The sequence below is a fragment of the Spea bombifrons genome, chromosome 11, assembly GCF_027358695.1.
Source record: "Spea bombifrons isolate aSpeBom1 chromosome 11, aSpeBom1.2.pri, whole genome shotgun sequence".
NCBI lineage: Eukaryota > Metazoa > Chordata > Amphibia > Anura > Pelobatidae > Spea > Spea bombifrons.
Genome location: NC_071097.1, coordinates 29,104,019 through 29,131,214, shown reverse-complemented (window position 1 = coordinate 29,131,214; position 27,196 = coordinate 29,104,019). Strand labels below are relative to the sequence as shown.

The 27,196-nt window shown below is 38.3% G+C and overlaps 1 protein-coding gene across 1 annotated transcript in view; it reads right to left on the bottom strand.

Moving 5' to 3' along the window:
• The window catches only part of SLIT1 (slit guidance ligand 1), a 122,224-nt gene that overhangs the window by 76,948 nt on the left and 18,080 nt on the right, over window positions 1-27,196 (bottom strand). Inside the window, exons 2-4 of the mRNA XM_053450034.1 lie at window positions 25,558-25,629; window positions 20,804-20,875; window positions 18,963-19,034 (exon numbers count right to left, since the gene is read on the bottom strand). Coding sequence (XP_053306009.1) covers window positions 18,963-19,034; window positions 20,804-20,875; window positions 25,558-25,629 — 216 coding nt within the window. The remainder of the gene's footprint in view (window positions 1-18,962; window positions 19,035-20,803; window positions 20,876-25,557; window positions 25,630-27,196) is intronic.

Here is a 27,196-nt window from a genome sequence, read left to right as displayed (position 1 = left end):
GCATAAAAAGAAACAAGCGAAACACTTTTGTATTCGATACAATAAAGCAAATTGTATCAAAATTGACAAAAGCACAGCAGAATACATTTTAAAATAAAAACATTTGGCCGCCAGATTGTAAAATTCTGTGGAATTTAGGAACCCAAGAGGTAGTGAATTATTTTACTTTATTATTTTCAGCAAAAACTTAAATAGTTGGTCTTTACTAGGAATATTGTTTGTGTTCACGCATGTCCCCAAAGCTAGAAGGTTGATTACTGGGCTCTAAGAAAACAAGCCTAGCCTCATAAAAGTGACCAGGGGCCCTGGTCATGGCTGGTCCTAGTCAATACATTTTTCCCAGTCTCACCATGGAGCCCTCACCCACTAACAGGCCGGTTTCTAAGGAGTTTGGAGAAAACAACCACTATTTGTGCTATTTATTTTTTTAATTGATTGTAAAATTGCTTGCAACAATAAGATTACAGAGGAGTGTACCCATTAATTATCAACCACTACAGAGCTTTAAAGTGCTTTAAGGAATCCCTGTCCTTGGAACATGGATAGAATGGCCACTTCCCTAGAGTATACTCAAATAGTGAAACAAGATGACCGGGAAGTAGAGGTCAGAACCCAAAAGCAGACACAATTTGTTTTCTTAATATCAGGTTTCTGAAATGTCACTTTATAAGCACATTTTTGTTATAAACATCATTTATGAAAGTAATGTATTCATGTGTAAACAGTTAAGAAGGTTGTTAATCAGATATAAATATAATTTTCACTGACCATATGGCTAGGCATATGCGGGCCTGTGGAATTGAATTTACATAATTCACTTCTGATATAATTCTGCGTCAAGCGACTCCGTTTACATATTGCAAGTGTCGACTTAAGTGAGTGCTTAAGACTCACTTGTCTTCTGCACCTCAATCACATCAATATAGAATCCAAAGATATTTAATCAGAAGAAAAACAACCAGAAACACGTACAAATACCCAATGGATTATTTTTATAAAGAACAGCTGTGAAGCACAGTGATAAACATGAAGCATGTTAGCATTGTGACTGCACAGTTAGTTCCTTGGCCCAGAACAACTCGATATTAATACGCTCTGGTTATTATTTATGTGTAAAACATGCTGCTATCTCACTCAATAATCAGCTATTGGACTTCAGATGCTTTGGCCAAGTACATTAAAAGTTGGTTAAATATGTGATTTAAGTTTTTGGTACTGCTCTGATAAGGGGACCTTCAGACAGCTGACCTGCTGCGTCTACAAGTTTTAAAGTCAAAATGGGCAAAACCTGTCATTTTCGGTTAAATTACTAATTTTGGGTATTGTATCACAGATAACACACTACATGTCTACCTTCGTGCAGGATCGTTAATCAGTTACAGCTGCCACCACGTATAAAGTTTCAGGTAAGCAGAGATCCCGTAGTATCTCGGTACTGTGGGACACTCGGTAATGATGGACACATTGTATACACCGGGAAGGCAATGGTTATTTACTCTAGAGAAAAGGATGTGGTCTGTAAATTATGTTGATATCCTATAAAACTGGTATTTAGCTAAAATGGAAAAAAAAACACCACTGCTAAGAACCTAAACCCAATAAACAAAGCAAATTGTATGGCATCCCCAACGCTGGGTATTCCCATCTAATAAATCAGAGTGATGGACTGTTAATAGCTGTAGGCTGTGGAATGCATTGTGTGATCCTACTGTGTTTCTAATGCACCACATGAAACTTTTACTAACTCCCCGAACACATAAGTTACAGCAGTTTTATGCTCTGTTAAGTTATACAAGTTTGTATAGGTGGATATTATGATCAGCTAATAAATGGCCAGAAATTACGACTCGGAATCTTCTTTCTGAGTCTTTTTCCTGTGTGTTTTCTCTAGGGCTGAAGGGAAAGTATGTATTGAAAATGGTTTACAAGACAATAGAGAGTCATAGTTAAATGCAATTGTTTTTTTTAGTAAGTCATTTAACAAGATTCAGTCTTTATTTCGGAAGATCCACAAGGGTCTCTTTCTGTTTTATAATAGATCTGTTGTGTGAGGTTATCCGCAAACATTAAAGAGGGTCTTTTACATCGAAAGCACCATAATTAATTCCAGTACACTTGACTTTATTTTTAGTTTTTCAGATTTATATATATGTCGGTACTGACACCACATCTTTGGAAGAGATAGCTAATCCATTTCATGCAACATCTCCTCCCTATTCCATGGTTTCTCAATGATTCCATTCTGAGACCTCAGAACTAGAGATTGGTTAGAATGGCGCGGTTCCTCTATAAAGCTATTTATGTTAATAAATATGTTAAGGTGAGCCACAATTTCAAATACATGTTGGAGCAGCCAGATGGCAGCTCTTACATATGCAAAAGCTGAAAATAACAGAAGGTAATTTTTATTCATGTTGAAATGGATGGAAAATATATATATATATATAATATACAGTATTGAGGAATTGGGGTGATCTAGAGATATAGAAGGTGATCTGGAATGTGACAGTTCATCTTTAAGTTAAGTTGTTGAGGCGTTCCTGGGATGAATATCCTAGGATCCCCCACACTACCCACTTGCAAAATTGACAGGCTTGTATATGCCACTTGGAATCTTTCAAAAGGAACTGATAAACAAACCACAGTAAGCATAAAGGAACATTTCATGCCTATGAAGATCAGCCATCTGACTGCTTACACAATCACCAACTTAGTACTTTTTGTGTGAAATTGTATACTGTCATAATCTTTGGTTCATCTATTAGTTCACTGACACTCAATGAAAATCCCTTATGTTCTAGGCCCCAGCATGTGTGTACATTTTCTAGAACACACACATTAGTGCATTTCATTGGCTCTGGGAAGTACAATTTTTAACCTTAGACATACAAACCTTTCTCACTTAGTTCATTATCCTATAAGAGGCCTCTTCCATGGAGTTCGGCGGAGAAACATCAACTGGTACCTCCATACAAGACCCCCAGAACTAAAAATCCTGCCCCCATTTTCTATCACCTAATGCTTCCATTATAATCTGCAAAAACAACACACATTCAGTCGAAATATACGTTTTAGGACAACCACTTGGGCTGTGACAAATATCTACCTGATTTTTTCAACAATATATAATGTAGAAAACATGAATGAGCATCTAAAATGGTTGTGGTTACTATGTTACAACCACAACAAATCCTATCATATCATTAGTTTGCAGCCAACTTCCTTTTAGATTCTAAGCTCTATTTAGCAGGATCTCCATGGTTGGGTTTAATATGGAATTGTATATTAACGTCATAGTATAGTACTCCGGAATTACATGGCATGATAATTATATGTGTGAAAATGCTGCTGTCCCTTTACCAAGGTTCTTTAGGTCTCTACAAATAATGTACAGCAAAAAAAAACTCCCTAGGCACCAATTTCATTCTTTTTTCCATTAGCACCGCAAACATCTAGATTCCGAGACTACGGCTTCGCATTTAGTCTCGAGGTTTGATGCAAAGTAAACACGACTGTAACAAAATCCTGCACCAAGAGGCTACTCAGATCAAAGGTAAGAATACAGAGCTCCCATTTACACGTTAAATACAGCACTCCGCAGCGATGATTCGTGACAGGCGTCTGTTAATAAAATGCTAATTTCTATCAACTGGCATTTCGAGATACCATTAGTTGAAGCGTGTCATGCACCGTGGCTGCACAAATCATAGGTTGCAGAACATGTCAATAAGGAGCTTAGTATTCATCTCCGCATACAGCTGGGTGATTCATAACCTGATCCGCAATATACAAGCACTAAAAATCCATGCAAGTTCTCAGGTATGACCAAGAGTTATCAAGGATTTGCTAGAACGAGAAACCTTCCCTACCACCTCAATGTCATTACCTTTCTTCTGTTTCTTTATCGCTGTCAGTAAGGCTTAACTGACCTCTTCGTTGTCTATTGCAAGTGTTCACTTGTCACACAAGTGTATTGTGTGTTCATTTTTCATTACACAATTTGATTTACACAAATCCTTAATTTACCTAAAATATTAATTAGGAAACTTATTTGAGGGTAGTCATTAATCAATGGCATATATATTTATTGTGATTACGCAGGCATAGAAGCTTTAGTTATTATTATTTAATGACTTATATAGCACAATCATATTCAGTAGCGCTGTACTACGGGTAAACATAATACTTCTGATTTACAAAAAGCATGAGTCCCTTTTTTAGGTGCCTGCAATAACCTTGCCCTGGAATGCAGACTTCTCAGCTCGCCAGGAATCTCAAGAGAACTTTTTTAATGAGTGATAGCCTTAAGCTAAATTTACAGACCCCTGCTGGGGAAGTAATGAGATCAGAGCTAACTGGCTGAGCAGCTGACAATGAAAGCATACATATGGAAGTGTGTGTCTTCAAGCACTTGTCTCTCAATTGCTAATGTGTCTCTTATGTACCTTTCCATTCTTCTCCGAGACATAGCTGTTATCTTGCGTGAAGAATATATGCAGGTGAGGCCCTTTCTCCTTTTATCAGTATTTTCATTTTGTTCATCTTTTTCAAGATTTTGTACATATTTGCATAATGGCATTATGTGTTCTCCCATAGTTTTGGACTTGGCATTGAAAGGAAAAAAGCAGTAGACAGAGATAATGGTGAGAATATACCGGTGTCATTTTAACAGCCTGAAATACTTACTGGTCAATTCAGTGCGAGGATCGCACAGCGAGCACAATAGAAAACAATGCTTCAGTTCCCTACGACCACTTTAAATTCTCTAACATGCTATTTGCTTGCGCATGGATCTGCTAGATGTTTTGCTCATATGACACACCAAATAATACTATTATTAAATATTATATTATTATGGCAAGCACAGCGCCGGCCCAAGGCATAATGCCGCCTGGGGCGAAGTTTAAAGTGCCCCCCCCCCCATTATCTACCCTTCCTCTGTCGGTTCTAGTATTTGCATAATATAATGCAAAGAACTGGATTTCAGTCATGCATATGTGTTATCTTAGCCCAATCTACTAGACAAACTCCTTATCATATTGCCTTTTCATAAACAATACAAAGGTTCACTCTCAATCAAACAGCCAGACATTCTGATTAATCAGATCCTATGGAGGAACAGACTTCATTAGCATTGCCATAAAGCATCAGCTCAGTGTGGTGCTTGAGCAGGGAAAGTCACCCCAAAAAATCACATGACTGACAACAATGGCCGCCTCCAGGTCTGTAGATAAAGGAAAAATAAAATAAAAGCAAGTTTTCTTCAATGCTAATCAGCATTACTGTATACAACACTGTTTTATTCTCAAGAAAATGTTTCTTTTTCCATGGGACTTCCCTTTAAAGTCATTAACAGCAGAATTCATTAGCACTAGTCTCAAATAGCCCTATTGTGCTTCAAGAAGCCTTGGGGACCCCTAAGACCTGCTTTAAAAGTGGTCTCATCACCATAGCAACCAACGGAATGGTCCTGTTGATTGGACTATTCAATTAGCTGCTACACTTATACCTAGGAAGACGCGTCACATCTTTTTAAGTAACCCAGCAAACACACATGTGCCCCCTCCCCCACTCCATAGGTAACAAAAAACTTGAGCAGTGTTGCATGTAATGAGACTTGTGGAATGGTCTACATCTGGCAGTCCAAACATATATTTTCCTCTTCCTGTAGCTGTAAACACTTTCTTCTACACTTCTACATAAAGTGCCAATTTTACTGCAATAAACCCCCCCCCCCCCTTGAACAAGTCAGAAGACGGGAGTACTGACTTCCTCCGGGTCACCTTTCACAAGCGTTACAGAGAAAGTCTCTCAGGTGTTTAGTAGTTAACAAGCTTGCATGGATGTGATCCGGTGACCCCGAGATAAATACGTCTGCTGGCGTTAAGGCAAACGCACGTCTGAATGTCAATCCTTTGCAGATGTAGTGGAAGGCCCGAGGTAAAGCAAACCGAGGTCTTTAAACATTTGCATTTCTGGCTGAAAGTGTAAAAAGAGTGTGGAGGCTGGCAGTATCTTGGGGAGCAGTTAAATTGTGAGCAGTCTTTCATGTCAATACAATGTATATTCATTGCGCTCTGGGAAAGGTTTGTTATTCAAACAGGCAAAAGAAAAAAAAACATCTTCTTTGGTTTTCAAAGGACACTGTGATGCTCTAGTCAGAAAGCTGTCATAGTACCCCTCGAGCGAATGATCCGCCGAAAGAAAGATGAAAAAGGAAGAGAAACATCAGAAGTAAGAAAAGGCTAGGGGAAAAAACTGTAAAAGACAAAGGAATGTAAAACAATTGTACTGCTAAAAAATATTGTAACAAAAGAGGAGTAGGTGATGGAAGAGGAAAATAGTGAAATGCAATTAGATCATGCAATTCTAACATTGTCTATGTGGGGTATTTTTATACCAAGAGGTCTAAGTTTGAAGGTGTAACTAAGGATCCCTCTACCAGAACAATGTTTTGATCCCAGTTGATATGGCCTCATCTTCACATCTGTCTAATGAAGACTGGAGGGCTTGGGTGGCATTTACTTGTACCCTTAGTGTGATGCGAGGAGGTGTCCGATCACATGGTATCTTTTCCAACCCTACTTTGGGTGACTCCTCAAGTTATGTTGGGTGCTTGATTAAGCATTGGAGGCTCAGGTATCAGAGAGATGGATAAAACCTATAGACCACCCCACTGAACTCCTACAGTGATGACCCAGGGCATAACATAAGTTTTAGCACCTGGACAACCAACAATGATAAACCATATTTTCATTCCGGTTTCCTGTTTGTAACTTTTTAGTTGATAAATGTGTGTTGTAAGTAGACTTGCACATTCGTTTTCGTACAAATATGTTTTTGTGCCGAATTTTGCCGAATACGAAATGCGTGGAACACTAAATTTTTCGTCTATTCATTCGCAGCGGCTGCCATTTTAACTACACAATGAGGAGGAGAATCTCATCATTTTAACTCAACTTCTTCTACACGTTTAATTCTTGTTTCAATGCCAACCCGGACGGACAATGGGATTTCGGAAAATGAAAATGTTGGAAGAATTTAATCAAATACAAAGACGTCAATGGATGAAGTTCTTCTAATACAAATAAATTTTTCCCCCGAAAACAAACACAAACTTTCTGTTGGTGCCAAAGTCTAGTTGTAAGCCAGATTTCTATACTAAGTAATATACTTGGGTATCTGCCCTACTTTTAGATTGATGAATATGAGCAAACATCAACATGAACAGAACATGGAACTTCCATACAGTGTGTGGCTAAAGGATCATTAATTCTCACCTTACTCGCTACAGAACCTGGATTTGCTTGCTTGTCACCCGTTAGCCAACAGTGACATTTTAGACTTCCACTATCCACTCTATGTCCTTCCTGTTTTAATTATGTTATTATGTCCAACAACCACTCAAGGCCACTGTACAGGGTAGTACAACATATTTCTGACTCTATTCTATACTACATTATACAGGGCCCTACTGCATTCTTAAAAAGCACAGCACATAACAGCTGGCCCTATATAAAAAACACAATTATATTATACAGCCTAATTGAATTCTGCCCTCTTTGGCAGCATAATGTATTCATTCACCAGAAACCTGTAGAGCCATAGACTAGATTAGTCATCCACTTTTAGTATGATTGCCAAGTATATAGGCCTGGTTTAAAACAGCTGAATTGTTGCTCTCCCCAGCACTTGGCAAGTCTGAGGACTTCTCTAAACAAAGATGTAGAAAGGAAGGCAAATCATGTCCCGTAACCAGCGTGAATTCCACTGTCTGTCCTCTGTTCTGTTCTCCACCCCAGAGGAGGCTTAGCGAGCACCTTTTCAGTGGAAGTAGAATATAGAAACTCAATGACAAATACTCTAATGCACTCAAGTGTGACCGATTTTACAGGGATTTATTACCGACCTACAGAGACGGAAGTCAGGGTAGGGTTTAAAGCACCCTTTTCTTTTTTGTATTGTAATTATCTTGAAGAGCTCAATAGAGTTATAAAATGCCCCCTGATAGCAATGGCTAAAGCATTACATTTGACACAAACTGTATAGAATGAGTTATGTTCTGAGAATTCTCTTTATGATACAGTGGTTTATAAAAGTTATTCTGGTGTAACCTTTGAAAAAATGGTCCTATCATCATTAGCAACCAACAGAATGTCTGTGCTGATTTTTTTTCATTCATTCATTCATTCATTTTTTTATTCATTATCGTATAGACTTGGAATTTAAAATTCTGAGATCTAAACAAACATAACTACTATATCACCAACACGAAAGGATTATAATTAGAAACTGAATGAACAAAGAAACATGCTGTAAAGTCTTGGTATACAAAAGGAATGTTTCATGAATGAAACGTCACTAGCAATTTATGTTGTAACATTTGATTTGTAAAAATCAGATTCTCGCACTAATTGCCATATAACTCTCAGATATGTGAGAAACGCAGTTGTTTAGACTACTGGAATATGTTCAGGAAATTAATAGGGAGTGCCTAGGTTGATTGTAACCGCTTCGACTCTCCAAAGCAATATCAAGATTTACTTAAATAAGACTAACCTTTTGGGCAGCTTCTTTTTGGCATGTATGAAGGAAATATTATATTGTTTATAGAGCTCCGACAGATTCTATAGCACTATCACAATAAAATTGACAATAACATTAACACACGTTAAGAAATACTGTTACAGTACGAGAAGAGAGCCCTTTTTATGTGACCAAGGTTAAGATAGAATAAGACAAGAATAAGACAAGGGGTGGAGATTTCATAAGCCTAGCGTTCTTAGTTTTCTTTTATAAGCATAATATGACTACAATGTTCTGCATATGTGGGCACACCAGAACCTCCTCCAAAAAGAATAAAATAAAACCTATTTTAAAAAGATCAGAAGACATATACAGACCATTAAAAGTAATTAACTGAATACTAAACGCACAATAAAAGCACTGTACATATCCCTGACATCATACGAGCTGTGTGCCTACGGCACATCCGGTATCCTACTGGGTTCATTAAATGAACCTGTAAGATAAGGAGGGAACTGGTATACAAGTTTAAAGGAATGCTCCAGCCATCATATACACTTTAATGCATATGATCGCTGAGTAGTCCCTTTAAATTCTCACAGTGTCTCCCATGCAAATACATGGGGGATTCTGCAAAATCTCCCATATGCATTTGCCCCATTACCTGTACTTCGGCTACTTGCCATGCAGGAGCTTGGCTGAACACATCATCATGCATGCGACATACTTACTGCCGGTCCACTCCAATGCTTGTTCAGAGAACGTCATGTGGGGAGGTCGAATGCACATGCACAAAAAGTGTCTCCATTGATTTTAATGGGAGCACTTTCTTGCAACTGATTGGCCGCTTCATGCAGCCAATCAGTGACGCAGAACTTTGGAACACATTGGAAGCAATATGCAGCTGCTTCCCTTAAAGGTAAGTGATTTTTTGGTAGATTTAAAGAATGCACATTAAAATATTCTTTGTTTAGCTGGCTGCCTGGTATACTGTAATGTCCCTTTATGCAGGTCCCACAAAATGCAAATCTGTCATTTATTTTATTTATTTATTTGTGGTTTAAAGTCTCTTTAAATACACCGCAGTAATTATTATACATGTGCACGTGTTCCTTATGAACGTGTACTCTGCCCAGGACTGCAGCTTTAAATGTTTTTCTTCTGTATCTTATTCTTCATATACATGTTTTCTCCAGCTCACCCTCAGCGAGTGTCCTAAACTATTCCCGCAGGGTTCCGTTTCCATGTCTGAATCACAACTGACTAACCTCCGTAGCCAAAGAGAACAATTGTATTTAATTTGAGTCGGAGTTAGTTCCAACTTTTGGAGATTAAAACATTGTTTATATAAAGACACACTACGTACTCCAGATGCTGAACCACCCAAAAAAAAAAAAAAGAAAATAGAATTGTACTGTTAGAGATGGAACAAATGTATTACTAGTTAAAGCCCATACTTTATTACTTTATTTTCGGTGAAACACATTGAAAGCAAGCTATTTGGGGCAAAAAACAAAATTTGTCGCCATAACAATCACTACATTAAAAAACAAAATTAACAAATATGTATTCACCATTGATTCCTGTAATGGGAACGCACCAGTTTGTGTCACTGCTCCGAGCCTACAGACCACGATATGTTTCCTAGAATTGTCACTGTATCATATCATTGTATCTTATGCCTTGATTTCATGGCCTTCTCAGCCGATCGTATAAACATTGACAAGACCAAACCAATTAAGCTATCGACATTCGCCAGTCATATGTATCCATGTGAGTACATGTCAGGCTTTCGTCAGCCGGAGGATAGGTGTAATCACGGCCAAAAATCAAGCAATGTTCAAAGTCAACTCCTCCAGACAGAAAGATGTTTATTCCACAACAAATCTTGTAAAGATTCCTTTGTTTTGGTAAAAGTTCGGCGAGGAGAAGGGTCAAGGCTAAGTAGCAGAGACATAAATAAAACTTAAACGGGAGGAAATAACTATTCTCAGAGACTCTATTAAAGAGAGGAAACATTTACTATACAATATCTAAGAAAGGTAAACAGGTGTTCTCACAACTGTTTTATAACAAAGTCACTGATGTGGAATCTGACTCTCTTTATGAACCAACCACGAAGTGGATTATCTCATTTTGGGAAAGGATAACGTTTTTCCCCTCAAAGATTTTTTAGAACTGCGGGTTTTGAATATAAAATATATTTTTATCCTGTAGCTCGGGGTGACGCATCTATCATTGTGATTGGGAGAGGATGATTTGGATTAGACTGATTGATGGGTATGTCACAGACCCCCCAACTCCTCTCCCAAATCATTTGAAACATAATATAATGCAGGATTTTGGGGGATGCACCCAAGGAAATGGCATTTTTTCGTAAGTGTACAGTTTTTTAACAGATATATAACAGAAAAACGATCACCAGGCTCTACGGCACTCGTCATTCACACCATCTACTCCCTTGTAACTGCCCATTATTGTGAGTATTGTTCCTTGTTCCAACTAACGCTGTATTCTTAAGCATTCCAAGTTCCTAGCTTTTTTCATCGGCACAGCTTGCATTGTGTGCGTCACAGGCTATGTAATGCTACATAAATCATAAAGCCCGTGAAAACATTTTAACTCAAAAAGAAAGTAGAAAAAATGCGATTTCTGTTAGAATCGACCGTGTTAAGAGGGATTGATTTAAACTTGTTAGATAACGTGATTGTCTTTGAGAAACAAAAAGGGTGTCTTAGAAAAAGAGAAAACACAGTGTAAGTTTACTTAGCGTTGAAAATGTAAAGCCAGAGCAAGCTGAGGCTGTCTTCAGTCCTTTGTCATATTCTTTAAAGAAAAGAGTGATCAATTTTTAACAGTTTTTCATTTCACCGGAGACAATGTCCTAGTGGCCTGGACAGGACCCTGTCCTTTTTCTTGGTCTGTCCAGAACTGACAGTTTAATTAAACCTTGCTCGAGATGAGGTCGTAGGGTCAGCTATTCACCAGCAAGGCATTACTGAAATATCAGCGCGGAACCTTGGCTAAATCCCAGAATCTAGTTAATGAGTTATACACCCTTCATATAATGGGAGTGGAGCATAACAAAGGGAATGATACAGAATAACCACCCATCAATTCCATTATATATATATATATATATATATATATATATATATACATACAATTACTAGCTTAATGAGCTATATAATAGGATATAATACACATAAACTCAGATCAACCAATCAATAAAGACAAACAGCCCATGGCAGGGATCTTAAGAAAAAAGTTATGCAAAAAAAACTATTAAGTTAAATATTTACCAACATATTTTTTAGAATGAGACATACATTTATCTGTATGGATTTTTCCTTTTTTATAACACAAGTACATTTTACAGATAGTAATAACTTTTGCTTTTAGAAAGCACCTTATTTTAATACATTTTATATCAGCTTATTGTGGGCAAGCTGTGAAATTGTTTACATGAATTACAAATGTGATTAACAAATTAAATCATTAAAGACCTTATTTTCTAGTCTTTGGATGGACTTTTCTATATTGTGTCAAAGCCAGTTTAAAACTTTGCTGCTGATGTCATAAAGCTGACTTTAACTTGGTCTGCTGACTTTGAGGATGTCCCCTGCCCAGACTTGGCCAACTGATGGTCATAAACACTCAAAAAGTCCCATCACCTCAAAAAGTGGTTGTTTTGAACCACAACTCTCACCACTTCCAAGAAGCCAAAAGCATCAAGATCACTACCCATACTTAAATCCCATAACATAAAACCTAGTCCTTTGTGCGCTACTTTCTTTTCTGAGACTCAGAGGCTGATGGTCTCCTTGACAGACAAGGGAAAGAAAGAAAAACAAAACCCGTAAGATGAAACAGGCAAATTCCCCAAGGCCAGCAGGCTAATCATCACAAAGTCACTGACCGATGGCAAATATCCAAATTAAGCTTCTCTTGTTACTATAGAAACAGCTTCCTCAGACGCCAGGATGTTTCATGGTGGCTTCAAGTCATTTTATCACTTTTTCACATCCCTTTATCTTTCAGACAAAACCAGAGGAAGCGATCTTAATGATGTGTTTCCCCTTGCGCTACAAGCCCTGACTTTCTCTACATCGATTAAAGAGACATCAGTCCATCCATGTAATTTTTCCACAGTCCTTCCACATTATCTCCGAAGACACTAATCAAACCTAACATGGAAAAGTTAAGTTCCTTTGCGTTTGATCAAGTAAGCAGCTTTATTACACAATACAATATAGAGAAAGGACTCTTCAATGTTAAAATAAGATAATAGCAAGTGTTATTTTACTCTTTAATCACAATGGTGCCTAATAGACAAAGTAAATTGTTTACCCTATACGCACAACTCAAATGATTAGGCAGAGGGATATATAATATAAAGATAAATAGATTAAATTAAATAACAGGGTTTTAATAAATTTGACAATAATGCAAAGAGTGACATTGAATACAATACCATTAATAAACCAGATTCAGTACAATTAATAGGGATTTCTGCTATATTTTATACCCCATATATGATCTTTAAGTAAAACCTCCCATCTGCTATAATGTCTCAGAACATTGTTACATTGTCATAATTGCCAATTAGAGTTGATACACACACATCTGTGAATACCTAGACACCAGGCTTTTCATTAGCGTTTAGCAGAAAAGGTCACAAACCAGTAACAACATTTAGTTATGTGGGGATTATGTATTGAATGGCATTTTGTATATAAAATAATCCTACACAATTAACCTTTTGGGTTGAGGGTGCCTTATAAAACGTTATTTTCAAAAAAAAAAAGGAATTCAATTCTTCTGCCAAAAGTATCATTTTGAGTCACTCACTGCTCCAGGGCTACACAAAGGGTTAAATAACACAACCAATGTGTTACCAGAAATTTGTGCATGAATTCGACCTTGCATAACTTTGCTCCAAATTTTTGTTTTGTGCAGATGTCTTCCTAGCCATTAAAGTAAATCAGCCATTCCAGGTTTTGTGGACTTTTAACTAGCTTTTAATGATGGGGTTTGTAGTTCACAAGAGAACCCGAAATAGTTGATGCTCTGATTATCAATTACAAGTAAACACAAGACCGCGTGACCTAGAGTATGATCAACACTGTTTCAGCCACATAGTTGGAAGGAATTTTGCATCTGATGGTTATGATGAATCACAGCTTCATCAAAAAATTATATGAGTGAGTCATACATATCTAAAAGGGGAAATTCTTCAGCACAAGAAATCCAGAGAGATATATAATATAGAGAGAGAGAGGGAGATGTAGCCAGATACAGAACATTTATAATTAATATGTCTATCGTCCACAATGTATTCACAAAACATGAATAGTCAATACAGTGTACACCTACAGTATGTCCGCAGCCCCCATCTATTCAAGATATGATGTAATATCTCAGTGCTCTGCTCAGACACACAGCATTGAGTTCACAATGTAAAGATTTCTCATGTAACTGGCATACTGAGCCAACTGATCACCCAAAAGGGCTATCTGCCCCCATCTGCCCCTTGGACTGTCAACCCTAAGCCACCCTAGCTCAGAATACACTGTAGATTGTATGGTTGGAAACACACATTGGTCCATTGTGATCCCCATTTATAAATTATTCTGATGTTTTGTAAAAATAACTACAATATACATGATTTGGTTGAAAATCGGCAAAGGTTTGAAAAGTGGGCATACAAAATAACTGCTTAGAGCCCCTGTCAACATAAATGAGCTTGCCATGGGCGACATCAGAAATGTTGGAATCCCTAACAAAGCCCACCGTTCCCTGTGCTGTGAATTAAGTGTAATAGAGGGCACATTACTTTATGCCCTGTCTGGGTCCTATGGGAACTGTTTAGAATTTGCAGATGATTGAACATTTGTTAATATGAACGATGTCTTGAAGATCATATTACTGACTGAAAAAATGTATTATGCAGACCTGAGCCCATCTGTCAGGATAAGCTCCATGGAGCTGGTCTTCCATGAAGCATTGTGAAAATGCAATGTTTAACTCTTTTCCAAACTCCTAGTTATACGAATAGATCCCGGAATCTTATGGTGTGAAAGTGGGAACAGATTTAACAAAAGTCACGGGATAAGGATGGGGCAAAGTATGAAGAAGACAGAGTAGGGATGCAAGTGTTATATTTACGGTTGAGCATTGCAAACTTTTGATTGGTGATGACCCAATAGAGAAATAAATATGTTAGCTCAGTAGGAATAATTGGTATTATATCCAGCTGAGACTAGCAAATGACCGTAATCACAATGTGTTAAGTATTTTCTCAGGGGTAAGGAAATTTACTGTTGTTTAAAGACATGCCTAGGCTTATCGAGGTATACCTCCTTTTTCTGGTGTTATCATTAGATGCCAATGGCCAGTAATGTCCATATATTAGTTTTTCCTCCTGCTTAACAGGCGATACATTATCTTCTCATTTATATCTATGTCCCTCTTTACAACAGTAGTCGACAAGCACACAAGGTCACAAAAGAATAAGAATCTTGGAGGAGCAGATCACTGTTTCAAATTATGATTTTTAACCACCCTACGTAATAATATGGCACCCATATCATAATCAAAATGACAATACTTTTTAGGTTATTATGTGTATAATACAATAATGCTTACTTTGTGTGTTTTTGGACAAATAAGCTTAATTACAATCTCCAAACTATCAAAAAGTAAAGTTTAGATGTATTTGTTAATATAATGGGAATATATATAAATACATTTAAATTAAAATTACAATTTGATATTTTTAGAACATCTGTATTATGTAAGGTCTCTTCAAAAAAGTAAATAAGTGTAGTAAGACCATCTACGTTGACCACTAGGAATTGAAGAATATGCTATAGATGGAATGGGACCATTCTCTATGATTTTGTTAAACCTTTTTGGCAGGATTCAGACTAGAAATGTTCTCCTGTTTCACATTTTAAAAAAGTTTTGGATGCATGGTTAGGATAAAAAAAGGTGGATTAACACAAAGTGAAATGCAGGTCTCTTATAAACACGATATTACATCTAAACAATATGGTTTATTAAATATTAAAAGTGATTTTTTTTCAAGCATTGGCAAACCCTGAAATGTCGTTCAACATAACAGGAAGGGTAAGCCATTAATTACACCCAGCAGGACACATGCCAATGCTTCACATAATAGAAGATGAGGAGAATACCCTCCTCCATGTATGAGTAGAGGCGATGTAGGACTCCACTGTCCGGTGCCACAGCTGCTCTTTATGACATCGCCTTTTAGGAAACCCAGCAAGAGCTCAGCTCAGCCAGTAGCAAACAAGACAAACACTGTAACAAAACCAAAAGAAATAACAAAAGAATAGCTACTTTTATTCACCATGGTTACTACAGGATGACTTTTTTTATTATTAATATACTCCAAAACGCATACAAACCAGCAGTGAGCAACTACGACTCATATACAAGGAGAATCTTCTACGAGACTTTCAAGGATGAAAACTGTGTTGCCGTCAGGAATGTTATTGTTTTAATGGGAAACATTCATTATATAATCTAAATTAACGAAAAAAGGTAAAATTGGAACACGAATTATACTCATAAGCTACATTTGTCCGATTGTCCAGTAGTTCCATCACAGCTAAACCCTACGTTTTGGAGAAGTTATTCCCTTTGATTCGATGTTTTGTATAGGTATACAGAAATGGGCTTCATAAAGAGCTGGATATCTGATGTTTGCATTTTGCTTGTCAAGTTGCTACAGAAAGAAGAATTTATAAGCGATGTTTTACTTATACCTCTTTGGCACAGCGGAGAGATTTAAACACCTTAAGCAGCCGCACACATAGCGGAAGTCACTAACACCTTCCTCGTCAATCAGCGCAAAACATCACAGCGTTTATATATATCTCAATGTTATTCAACGTGAAACTCCAAAGAAGATTGAAAAACATGTACCATGTGTTTTAAACTAATCCTGTCCAATGCCGGAGCGTCCTACAAACCGCTGTCTCCTTGTGTATGGGGTTTTCATGGCACATGGGAGTATTCAGAGTACTGGAGCAGTGCCTAATGGGTCATCACCAGTGCAGAATTACATGGAATTTAATTGAGCAGAAGGTGAAAAGTGAACGAGGGTGCTGGATATGTAATGAGCATGACTAGGCAACTGGCTGCGTTTTCCACCGTGAACATATTGTAAAAATACGGCTGGCAGAGCTAACACACTCTGAATGTCTGCAAATATCACATACCGTACTGGTTAAGCATAGAAGTTACAAGCAACATCACACGGCATACAAAACTCCAATGCTGGTTATCCAGATATGGAGTCAATGAAACAATTTAGGATGAGTACAAAATACACCCAGCCTGACTCATATCGCAAATTAAAAATTCATATTTTTATGAAGTCACAACCTTTGCAATAACAAAGACAAACTTAACATTTACTTCTGGAATAGTGGGTTTTTTTAAGGTTCTTTTGAGGGGAAAAGTTGTGCAAGAGCTACAGGATTCAGTAGAAAATCTTAAAGTCAAACTGGCATTTGGAAAGAAGACCCCAGGCCCGGCAGATGTCAAAGCTAACAACAAGTTTTGGTGATTTAATTTGAAGAATGTCCTGGTACATGGAATGGGATGTCCCAGGACATCCTTCAAATTAAATGGATCACCAAAGTGAGATTGTATAAATCCCTATATTGCTGGTTGATGTGTTGCGGAAGGAGAAGTATCTCATAGTGTAACACCATTTAGTCGACCTAGTCAATGCGTTTCAATTTCTTTCTTTCCTAAAAAGGAAGACATTAAATAATGTCACCAGATTTTAATCTTAAACTTCATTTCTAGTGATTTTTTCATTGCTTACGCTATTTCAGATGTTTACCAATTTATTCCATAAGATTGTTATATAGATCATAAAATTCTATAAGATTCCAGATTGTTCCAAGCCATGGAACGGAATGTATCGGTCCACAAGAAGCAGTCTCGTTGACATCACCTAAGAATAAACCACTTTACGGACCAAATTTATAATACAGGTTTCTCTGGACACAGTGTTGTAGAAGAGGGTAAGCCATAGAATGGGGAAAGTCAGAGCATAAAATGGGTCTAAACTGCACAGGTATCTGTCAAAATCCGAGAACCTATGACTTCCGCAACCTGGGACTCTTTTTGACAACAGGCCCCGGAAAAGTTCATCTATTCTAGAGGGTAGAACGAAATACTCATACATTGCGGCTAAAGCCATCCGATTTTTGCTGCATTCTGCATTCGCACTGATATAATTCTATCTTTACGGCTTTTCACTGCCACAACATTTTAGAACCATATGATATGAATTCTTCTGGTGCTAAAATGTAACCAGTAACAATGTAATTTAACAAAACCATTTATTACTACGCTATTTACAAAAACAAAATAAAGAAAAAACCACAATGCAGATTGTAAACAGCTGAATAACAACAGTTTTATAGAACAATGTAAACTGTGTGACACTTACGATACATTTTTTTTTGTGAAGAAAACAACGGAGGAAACCTTAAAAAGCGAACAGCTGTATATAATTTTTATGTTATATTCATAACCAGAGTCACAGCTTGTAAATAATATCGTGAAATAATAGACTACTAACCACGAAAGGAAAAACAGCACTGAGACGTTATGTACGGAATTGGTTATCCAACGTACATTTCATTGTGTGCTGTTTCTGCCTAACCCCTTTCAGTGCTACAGTGGGGCTGAAATGGTTAACATGGTTTTGGGTGCTGCTTGAGACTAAGGAGGAGGGGCCTAATAATAACCCCGCCCTGCTTAAAAGAGCAGTGTGTGTATAATCTAATCGAATGACATCCATTCATCTGATACAGTATCACGGTGGAGATCAGAATTTCAAGAACTGTGTGTAATAAGAAGGGTTAGTAAGCCTGGTTTGGTCAACATATGCTATTCCTGGTTTAATGAACCCATAAAGGTGCAGCAAACCACTTCATAGACACCTCCAAATTATTGTCCCATGGACACCAAAAAGCCAAGCCAAGTCTACACGAAAACCCAGCGAATAACGCCACAAAGGTACCAAAAACCCAAGAAGCACAAAAAATAATTGAACACGATTTTTAAATATTCTAAACTCTAACATTACAATCAACAGGCAAATTAAACAAAAACTTTTAACGTGGCTGAAATATAAACATCCATATACAAAACATACAAAAATATGCATACATCAGTATTGTATACAGAGCAATGTGATATATGGAAAAGGGTATTTTTGTATGCATGTCATATCTAGAGGTCATACCGTACCAAGAAAAGGCACGTTATTCTATCATCTATCTATCTATCTATCTATCTATCTATCTATCTATCTATCTATCTATCTATCTATCTATCTATCTATACACATGGAGGTAGTTGAGAGCAGATTAATTAGTACTCACAGTCTGGAAAGTGCTTGATTGTTCTGGAACAGAAGTTCAGGCAGACTGTGCAGCTGGTTTCGGTTGAGGCGTCTACAAAACAAGATACGTGGAAGTAAAAAATACATGGACCAGAATTTGAGATTTTAGTAAACACCCCATTGACAACCCGCTTCAATAATCTAAGCAATGAAATCCAACTCTGTCGCCTGAATCACCCAAAGTTCACAGTTCTGTTTAGTACCTTCAGGGCGCTAATTTCCTACTCAGATAATATACCGGCTGCTGTATCTATTTCACGCGCCTCCATAGGCAGGTTACACAAATACATCCTGGAAAGTTAAAGCCTACACGCAGGAGAATTAGGGCTCAAGGTGACCTGAATCAATTTGTCTTTTATCTCAGCAGTGCCTGCATTTGTGTATTGGTCTGTCACCCTTCATTTAAACCTGTAGGGTTGATACATCCTTTTCATGTCACTTTTATGTCAACGCAGCCATACTCCTTCCATGTGTCTTTATGCTGCATGTGTGTCTTTAAGTGACAACGACCTTCCACGACCTTGAATTGGACTAAAGGGTCTAACCTTTACAAAGACATGTTTTATAAAGACTGAGAAAGGCGTGTTTTGTGGATCCGCCAGCAGATTATATGTTCCATAGAAGTACATTTTTATATGTAAACCATTCAACGAAGGGATAGCATCAACATTAAGCTGGTTAATGCCATGGGTGTAAACCACATTATAACATTTACAACGTGATTAATGTAAAATGGGTGCCATTTAAAAGGCGTTCTCTAAATGGTTGTAAAGGCTCCAAATAATGCTCTCTCTGTAAAAATTACATCTTTTTTTATAAATTGATTAACCATAGTTTGGTTATGTGCAAGATAATAATAACTGACCTTACAGTGAACATTTTAGGCAATAACTAGCTTAATGTAATGGAAAGCCTTATGCAAGTTATGTGTACACATTCTAAATCATCAACAGTAGCCTTTCATTATTTATATGTTTCATAAGACATGGAATCCAGTCGCAGAAATGTTGAATGGCTGTCTTGTTAGACTAATCTGTAGAACCGAGAACATTAAACACAATAAGTTGATTAAGATCTCAATGTTGCTGTTGTATGCCAATCTGATTTCTTCATTTAAATCACCTTTTCCAGATACATAATGCTCTACCTCACTAGATACTACTCATTGGCTTCTTATTAGTGTTTTCAGCAGGTTCAGTTTTCTTAAGACTCTATAACCTGCCTGCAGAACTCAAGGTTTACTATTTTAAGTGTTGAAAACACTGTGACTTCTGCTTCCTTTCTACTCATCCAACTAGTGTGCATCCCTGTATCTCCAATCCCTGTCCTCCCTAACAAACTCAAATGCATTTTCAGTTGTTATCTCTCTAGAACTGGCTCTCATGTTTCCCTTTCACTTGACTAGTGAGTGAGTGAGTATTTCAACTTGTATTAAAGCACAAATCCAGCATTCTTCTTCCCTCTCCAAAGCATCAGCGTCTATTGCCTCCCCCTATCTAACCTCATTTTAGAATAATTGGTCCAATCTCCTTCTAAATCCATTCTGTTCTACACGTGTCCTACATGCTTCTTAGTGATTCCTCAACACCTTCTCTGATCACCATTCCCTGGACAATATGTCCTCTTTTACTTACCCAAGTTTCATTTTACTTATCTACCTCCCTTACAATTACATCTTCTTTAAACAGAGTTGTATGATAAGGGGCAGGGGTCCTATCTCTTTTTGTTTCAATATGACTATTCTGTTGATCTTTAAGGTTTACCATTCCAAACGGAGTCATAACTGATGCTAATGTTGTTGAGTGTTTAATGACTACTTACAGTCTTTCAAGCTCCTTCATGTCATCGAAAGCCCCACGTTCTACACTGATAATCTGGTTTTCCATTAGCTGCCTGCACAATAAAATAAAAATAATACAGTTACTCGTTTTTCCTGGTCATATATGTTCGGTTTACAAAGTTACACATTTCGGTGACTTCTAACCAAAATTATTAACACACAACAAAGGAAGAATATAACCTGTGTACTTTTCATTTTAATGGGATTATGCTGAAATTTAGGCTCAGTTTAAAAAAAAATCACATTTAAAGATGTATATGGACATTATACGTGACTATATTTCTAAATGTTTGGTGACTTGGTTATTTCTTTTGTATTACTTGGTTTATTACCATTATTTTAATTTCAAATTTAGCTGCCTACTGATTGACTTCTTATTAGTGTTTTCAGCCAGTCAGGAAAAGGTTTTGCTTTCTCTGGTCAGAACTTTAAGGGCAGAACAGTCAGAATATTTGATGTGTATTACATTGTATATATACACACACACAACAGAAAAGGAATTTTATGTAATGTCAATAATATTGCGTAAATAAATTGAATCATTCCATTTCTAAACACCTTAAAAAATTATCAGTCTGATCTTACCCACAAGGACAGCTCAGAACCAAAATACAATGTAACTCCCCCCTGCACAGAGCCAACAATCCTAAGTATCCATTCCAGCCTCCATAGGCCTCATTGGTGGGGTGCAGTTGGTATCCCTTTAGGCGTAGGTGAGCATGGAGGTCCATGTCTGGAATAAGTTTTGCACTTGTGGTGAACCCTATGAGTTCCCCAAACGTACAACAACCCTCATTCAGAGGTAATTTGCCAAGCACTTCAGTTCTTGGGCTGCCTTTGTGGGCCGGATCCGACTGATATGTCAACTTATATGGCACAAGTGAGCTACAAATCTGAGATGCTTCCGAGTTAGGATGCACTGTACGACAGTCTTTTCTGCTCTTGGTTGAATTGTTCTCAACCTTCTTTGTATGCAATCTCTCCATTCTTTTGATTACTGCAAGTGCAACGGTGAGTCCAGACGTCGACCTACTTGCTCACTTTTGCCTAAAGGGATCCCAAGCACAGCCCGCTGACAAGGTACATGAAGCCTGGAACAGATGTCAGAAGTTGTTGGTTCCCTCATGCAGGGAAATATCTTTTGGACTGTGGGGTAAGACTGGTATGCCGATGGAGATTTTTCCTCTGTGATAGCACAAAGGAGCTAAAACTTGAAACACTCGCGAGTAGGGAAGCGCCATAGGGCAGGTGATTAAGTTACTGTCTGCTCTTGCTTGAGTTGTTCTCATACTTTTTGTATGTACCGTATTGGCTCGAATATAGGCCGCACTTTTTTCCCCCACTTTAAGTTTTTAAAGTGGGGGTGCGGCCTATATTCGGGCTCTAGCGCCCGACGCCCGGGACATGCAGTCCCGGGCGCCGGGCAGGCAGCGGGGTTAAGATACAGATCCCCCGCAGCGGTGCAGGGGACCTGCATCCTTCTCCCCGATACGCTCAGACAGCCTCCCCTGCCAGCACTTCCCACGGGGGGGGGGGGTGCCGGCACGGGAGGTTATCTAAGCGTTTTACCTCTGCCCCCCCCCGACTTACCGGAGCAGACTCCCGGGTGTCTTGCGGGGCCGGCGGGAGACATTTACGCAATACGCAAATGCAACTTCCGGTAACGGTACCGGAAGTTGCATACGCGTATTGCGTAGATGTCCCTCGCCGGCCCTGAAGACACTCGGGAGTCTGCTCCGGTAAGTCGAGGAGGGGGGGCAGAGGAGGACAGCGGCAGCGTATCGCGGGGAGGGAGGACAGCGGATCTCGGGGAGGGAGGACAGCGGATCTCGGGGGGGGAGGGAGGACAGCGGATCTCGGGGGGGGGGGGAGGGCAGCGGATCTCGGGGAGGGAGGGCAGCGGATCGCGGGGAGGGAGGGCAGCGGCAGCGGATCGCGGGGAGGGAGGGCAGCGGATCGCGGGGAGGGAGGGCAGCGGATCGCGGGGAGGGAGGGCAGCGGATCGCGGGGAGGGAGGGCAGCGGATCGCGGGGAGGGAGGGCAGCGGCAGCGTATCGCGGGGAGGGAGGGCAGCGGCAGCGTATCGCGGGGAGGGAGGACAGCGGCAGCGTATCTCGGGGAGGGAGGACAGCGGCAGCATATCTCGGGGGGGAGGACAGTGGCAGCATGTTTTTTTTGGTGCTTTTTTAAAGAAAAAAAACTTTTTCTTTAAAAAAGCACCAAACTTTTAGGGTGCGGCCTATATACGGGGGCGGCCTATATCCGAGCCAATACGGTAAGTCAGAAATCAAGAGTTAAACTTAATACCTTTTTTTAAAAAAAAAAAATTGACACTACATCACAGTCTAGTTTTTTTCTGGATATGCTTTAGCAATTTTAGGTTTTGTTCATTAATGTTTCGTTGCATGCCACCATGCAACCATGCAGGGGATTCTACAGCTGTAGACATGAATAGTGTAAGATTTACTAATATACAGGTCAAGGTACTGGTGGATCTGGGAATAATACTGAAAGTTCTCACACAGAATGTGCATAAGACATGTACAATTTGTGTTTAGATTATTTCTGGCCATTTTTTTGGACTTTCCAAAGTGGTAGCAAAGAATTCGATCTGAGTAGACTCTATAAAGCTGATATCTACATGAGTCTGACAATTTAGCCAATGCTATACATTAACCAGCCTGTAATTGTGTACTTTATATACATGCGAATACATTGGAAAAGATAACATAGGCCAGTACATCTACTAATAAAATATTCCTGTTTTTAACATTCATAAAAACATTTTTTAAGCTCAAGGTTCAGTGCTATATGAAGTGAAGAAAAAGATGGAGTTGATAAAAGTGTCCATTATGGGCCACAATGGTTCATCAAACCCCACATCTTCTGGACCCCACTCCACTCCTCTTCTTCATCTTCTTGGTCCTTTGAATTCACACACACTTACATTACTTTAATGAAGCTGTATTTTTATTAAGTACAAGCAGCTCAAAAGGGAACCAAGAACAATTTCATAGTGCTATTTTTATTAACGGAGAGAATTTGTACTCTCTTTTGTTGTTGTTGTTTTTTTAGATTAAAGACAACAGGCTAGTAATGATCTTAAATGTCATCCCAATCCCAAGAGATCGGAACCAGCAGTTGGCCCCTGCATCATTTCCACAGTTCCAATCTTTCCCTTACACGGAATATTTGCGCTTCTCTCAAATTTAGAAGGGAACAAAGGACAGGAATTGAACAGTTTTTAGACCCCCGCTGAACCTAATTTCACAGGGCTATAAAAAGATAAAAATGTTAAAAATGAAATTTAAACCACATGTACCCCTCTATGCCTCAGATATAACTGTTAATAATAGACACACTGAATTAATTATCCATTAAAACTGTGGTTCCAATGAGAGAAGTATCACATTTCTAGGTATAGACAAGATAGATAGTTCTAAAAGATGTTACCAGAAGGAATGTCTAGAAAGCCACCCAGAATGACAGGTTGCACATGCCGACAACTTAAGACCAATTGGTGGTATGTGCATGTACATGGTGGCATCTTAAAGGCATGCTATGGCCATCATATGCATATGACAGCTGAACGGACCCTTTAAATTTTTGTGTGGTCCTTATTGCAAACGGATAGGGGGTTCTGTTTATGCGCAGGCGCAGATAGTCCTCCAATTGATTTTAATGGTAGAGTTTTCCTGCAACTGAGTGGCTGCTTCAGGCGTGAAAAAAAGACCACAGAGGGGGTCCCCTTAAAGATAAGTAAAATTAAAGTATTTTAAAATGTATTGTTTGTTGACAATGCTGGCTCTACCACTGACTCTAAATATATGAACTTTCAGTAAAATTAAAGTAGTCCTGTGAAAGCTGATTAAAGTAAAAAAGCCTGATACACGCAAGGAGCCTGCGTTCTCCAATAAAACATAATAGCTGACTTCGTTCAACGCAATGACGTAGAAAGAAGCAGAAACTTGTAAACATCATATGGCAGTAATTTGAGGCTCTAAGTAAATTATAATGTTAAGCTCATATTAGACTTTTTGGAAACTTTAATCTAGTACTGTTTTCTTTGTATTTTAATAAAAGGCATCTTGTCCGAGACACAGAAAGCTAATATCTATGCAAACAGACATGGTTCATCCCAATAGCAAAGTTATAATCATGGACAGAATGTAATATAGAATTGTAGCATGATCTGTGCAGGAAGATACCTTCTTATTACCTCATTATTCCTATCATTTGAAGTTTCTGATTTATAATTAACGTGCAAGCGTGGTTAATAACATCAGTTAAGTATTTAACTTTGCCGCTGGCCTAGGCCTAAACCAGGGCAGCGCTGCCTGCCTCCCCCTCTGTGCTGCTGTCTTTACTTCTGGGTGTCGGGATATGATGTCATATCCCGGTTTCCTGTTATGCGGCAGAGGGGCTGCCACCCCCCCCTGGACCTGACGCCCTAGATGTAGTCGGCCCAAGCCGGAAAACGTCATTAGCTGATTAACGTGGTAAATATACGAACCCCAACTGTCCGATTACGTGAGGATTTATCGTCCGCAGTAACCGGACAATCAGAGGTGTCTCCTCTTGTCATGATGTCACCTCTGAATGGATTAAATTATGCCTCTCATACAAGAAAGGGGGCTAATGAAATTCAGAAGACACTTATTCCACAAGCACATTTATTTTCACACATTGCATTTTCTGTAGGAAATGTAAAAAAAAAAAAAAAGTTGGGTCTTACAAAACTCGCATCTGCTTCAGTCCAGAGAAGTCATTCTTCGTGATACGCGTAATATTGTTGCCGTTCAATTCCCTGCAGAAAACAAAGAGAAGAAAGATGAGTTGACTTTCAAAGATTAAAAAAAATGTCTTGTATACAAAGTAGGTTCAGGCTTCTTCCCAATCCATCTCATTCATTCAACTTGAATAGCATCTCAAACGGTTGTATCTGGGATAACCCCTTATTTAAGAATAACAATTTCTAAAAAGAAATATATCAAGCATTTGCTGCATTGTCCCATACTTTACCCAGCGCCACGTTGGAGCAGGTTAATCTAAAATATTTTGGAAGGTACATTAAGCATTTTTTTTATTGACTTTGCATGCCCCGGTAAAAAACAAATACTAATTTTTGTATTTTTGTGATATGGAAAATGGAATTTATTTCCTTTTGTTATAGTTTTCATTTTCTACAGTGTAAGCAATATCATTTCTTCACATAAGTATTGAGGCTTTTTATTATTTATAGCAATATATTTTACATATGAATTCTTAAACATTGTAAGCACAAGTTAGCATTTTTCCTGGTCCTTTGTGCCGGGTCACGCATAACCGTTTTGTCCATTAAAGCCACACAATGTTTACGTGGTGACATTTTAAATAAGACACAATGGCAGCATTGCTGATCGACATGTGAGAATTCTAACTCCTTAGTGTAGAACATTAAGAGTCGGATTTCAGAAGGTCAAAGTGCGGAGCGAACAGTTGAAACACAAAGAAACTGATAGGGAGTAACAGATTCAAACATCCAAAGCATCTATTTTCTTACAAAGTGATCCTCTGGTTATATAGCAGTTCACATATAAATCATATATTTATTCCATATTACATTTCTGTTTAATTAAAAGGATCAATGACTTCTGAAACCCCATTATTGTTAGAATTGCCCTCTGGTTAACAATTTCTTCTACGACAGAACATAAAACAATCTTTATGCACGGAAACCACGAAGCCTGCCAATGCCAAGGTTGGGAGTCAACAGTCCTCGGATTTGAAATAAAGGAGTCAAAACAAGGTATCAGAAACACATATGACTGGTTACGTCTGCAACCATTGGCACAAAGAAGAACATCAAAAATTGTGGAAGAAGCACATCAAGAATTGTGGAAGAATTTTTGTATTTATGGTCTATGTAAATTGTTGTTTTTTATATCTTTTCTATATATAAGAAAATAAAGATTATTTAAATAAAAAAAAAAGAATTGTGTTAGAAGCACATCAAATCTAGATCCTGGTACTTCTAACTCTAAGAGTCAATGATTAATTCTGAATAAGAGTTTTCACCATTTCTTTTGAACTGTTGACGCCGCTATCAGAGCTTTCGCTCCAAATATCTTCAGAGTACTTTAGAATCGTCTCTACACATTACCCCAGAATCTCTGCTAATGGGAATACTTGCTCCTCAGACATGCCCCTGGGCTTAAAGTCACATAACCTGCCCCTGGCTTTATGACCCTTCATGATTAAGTTCTAGGCTACTCCGTTTGCCTTGGGGAAAAGATGAATTTGTATGCGCGTGGAACCTCAAGCGGAGAAAAAGTTATGGGTTATGTTTTAATACTGCCTTGTAAAAATAAACGTGTGCGTATAAGATCCGAAAT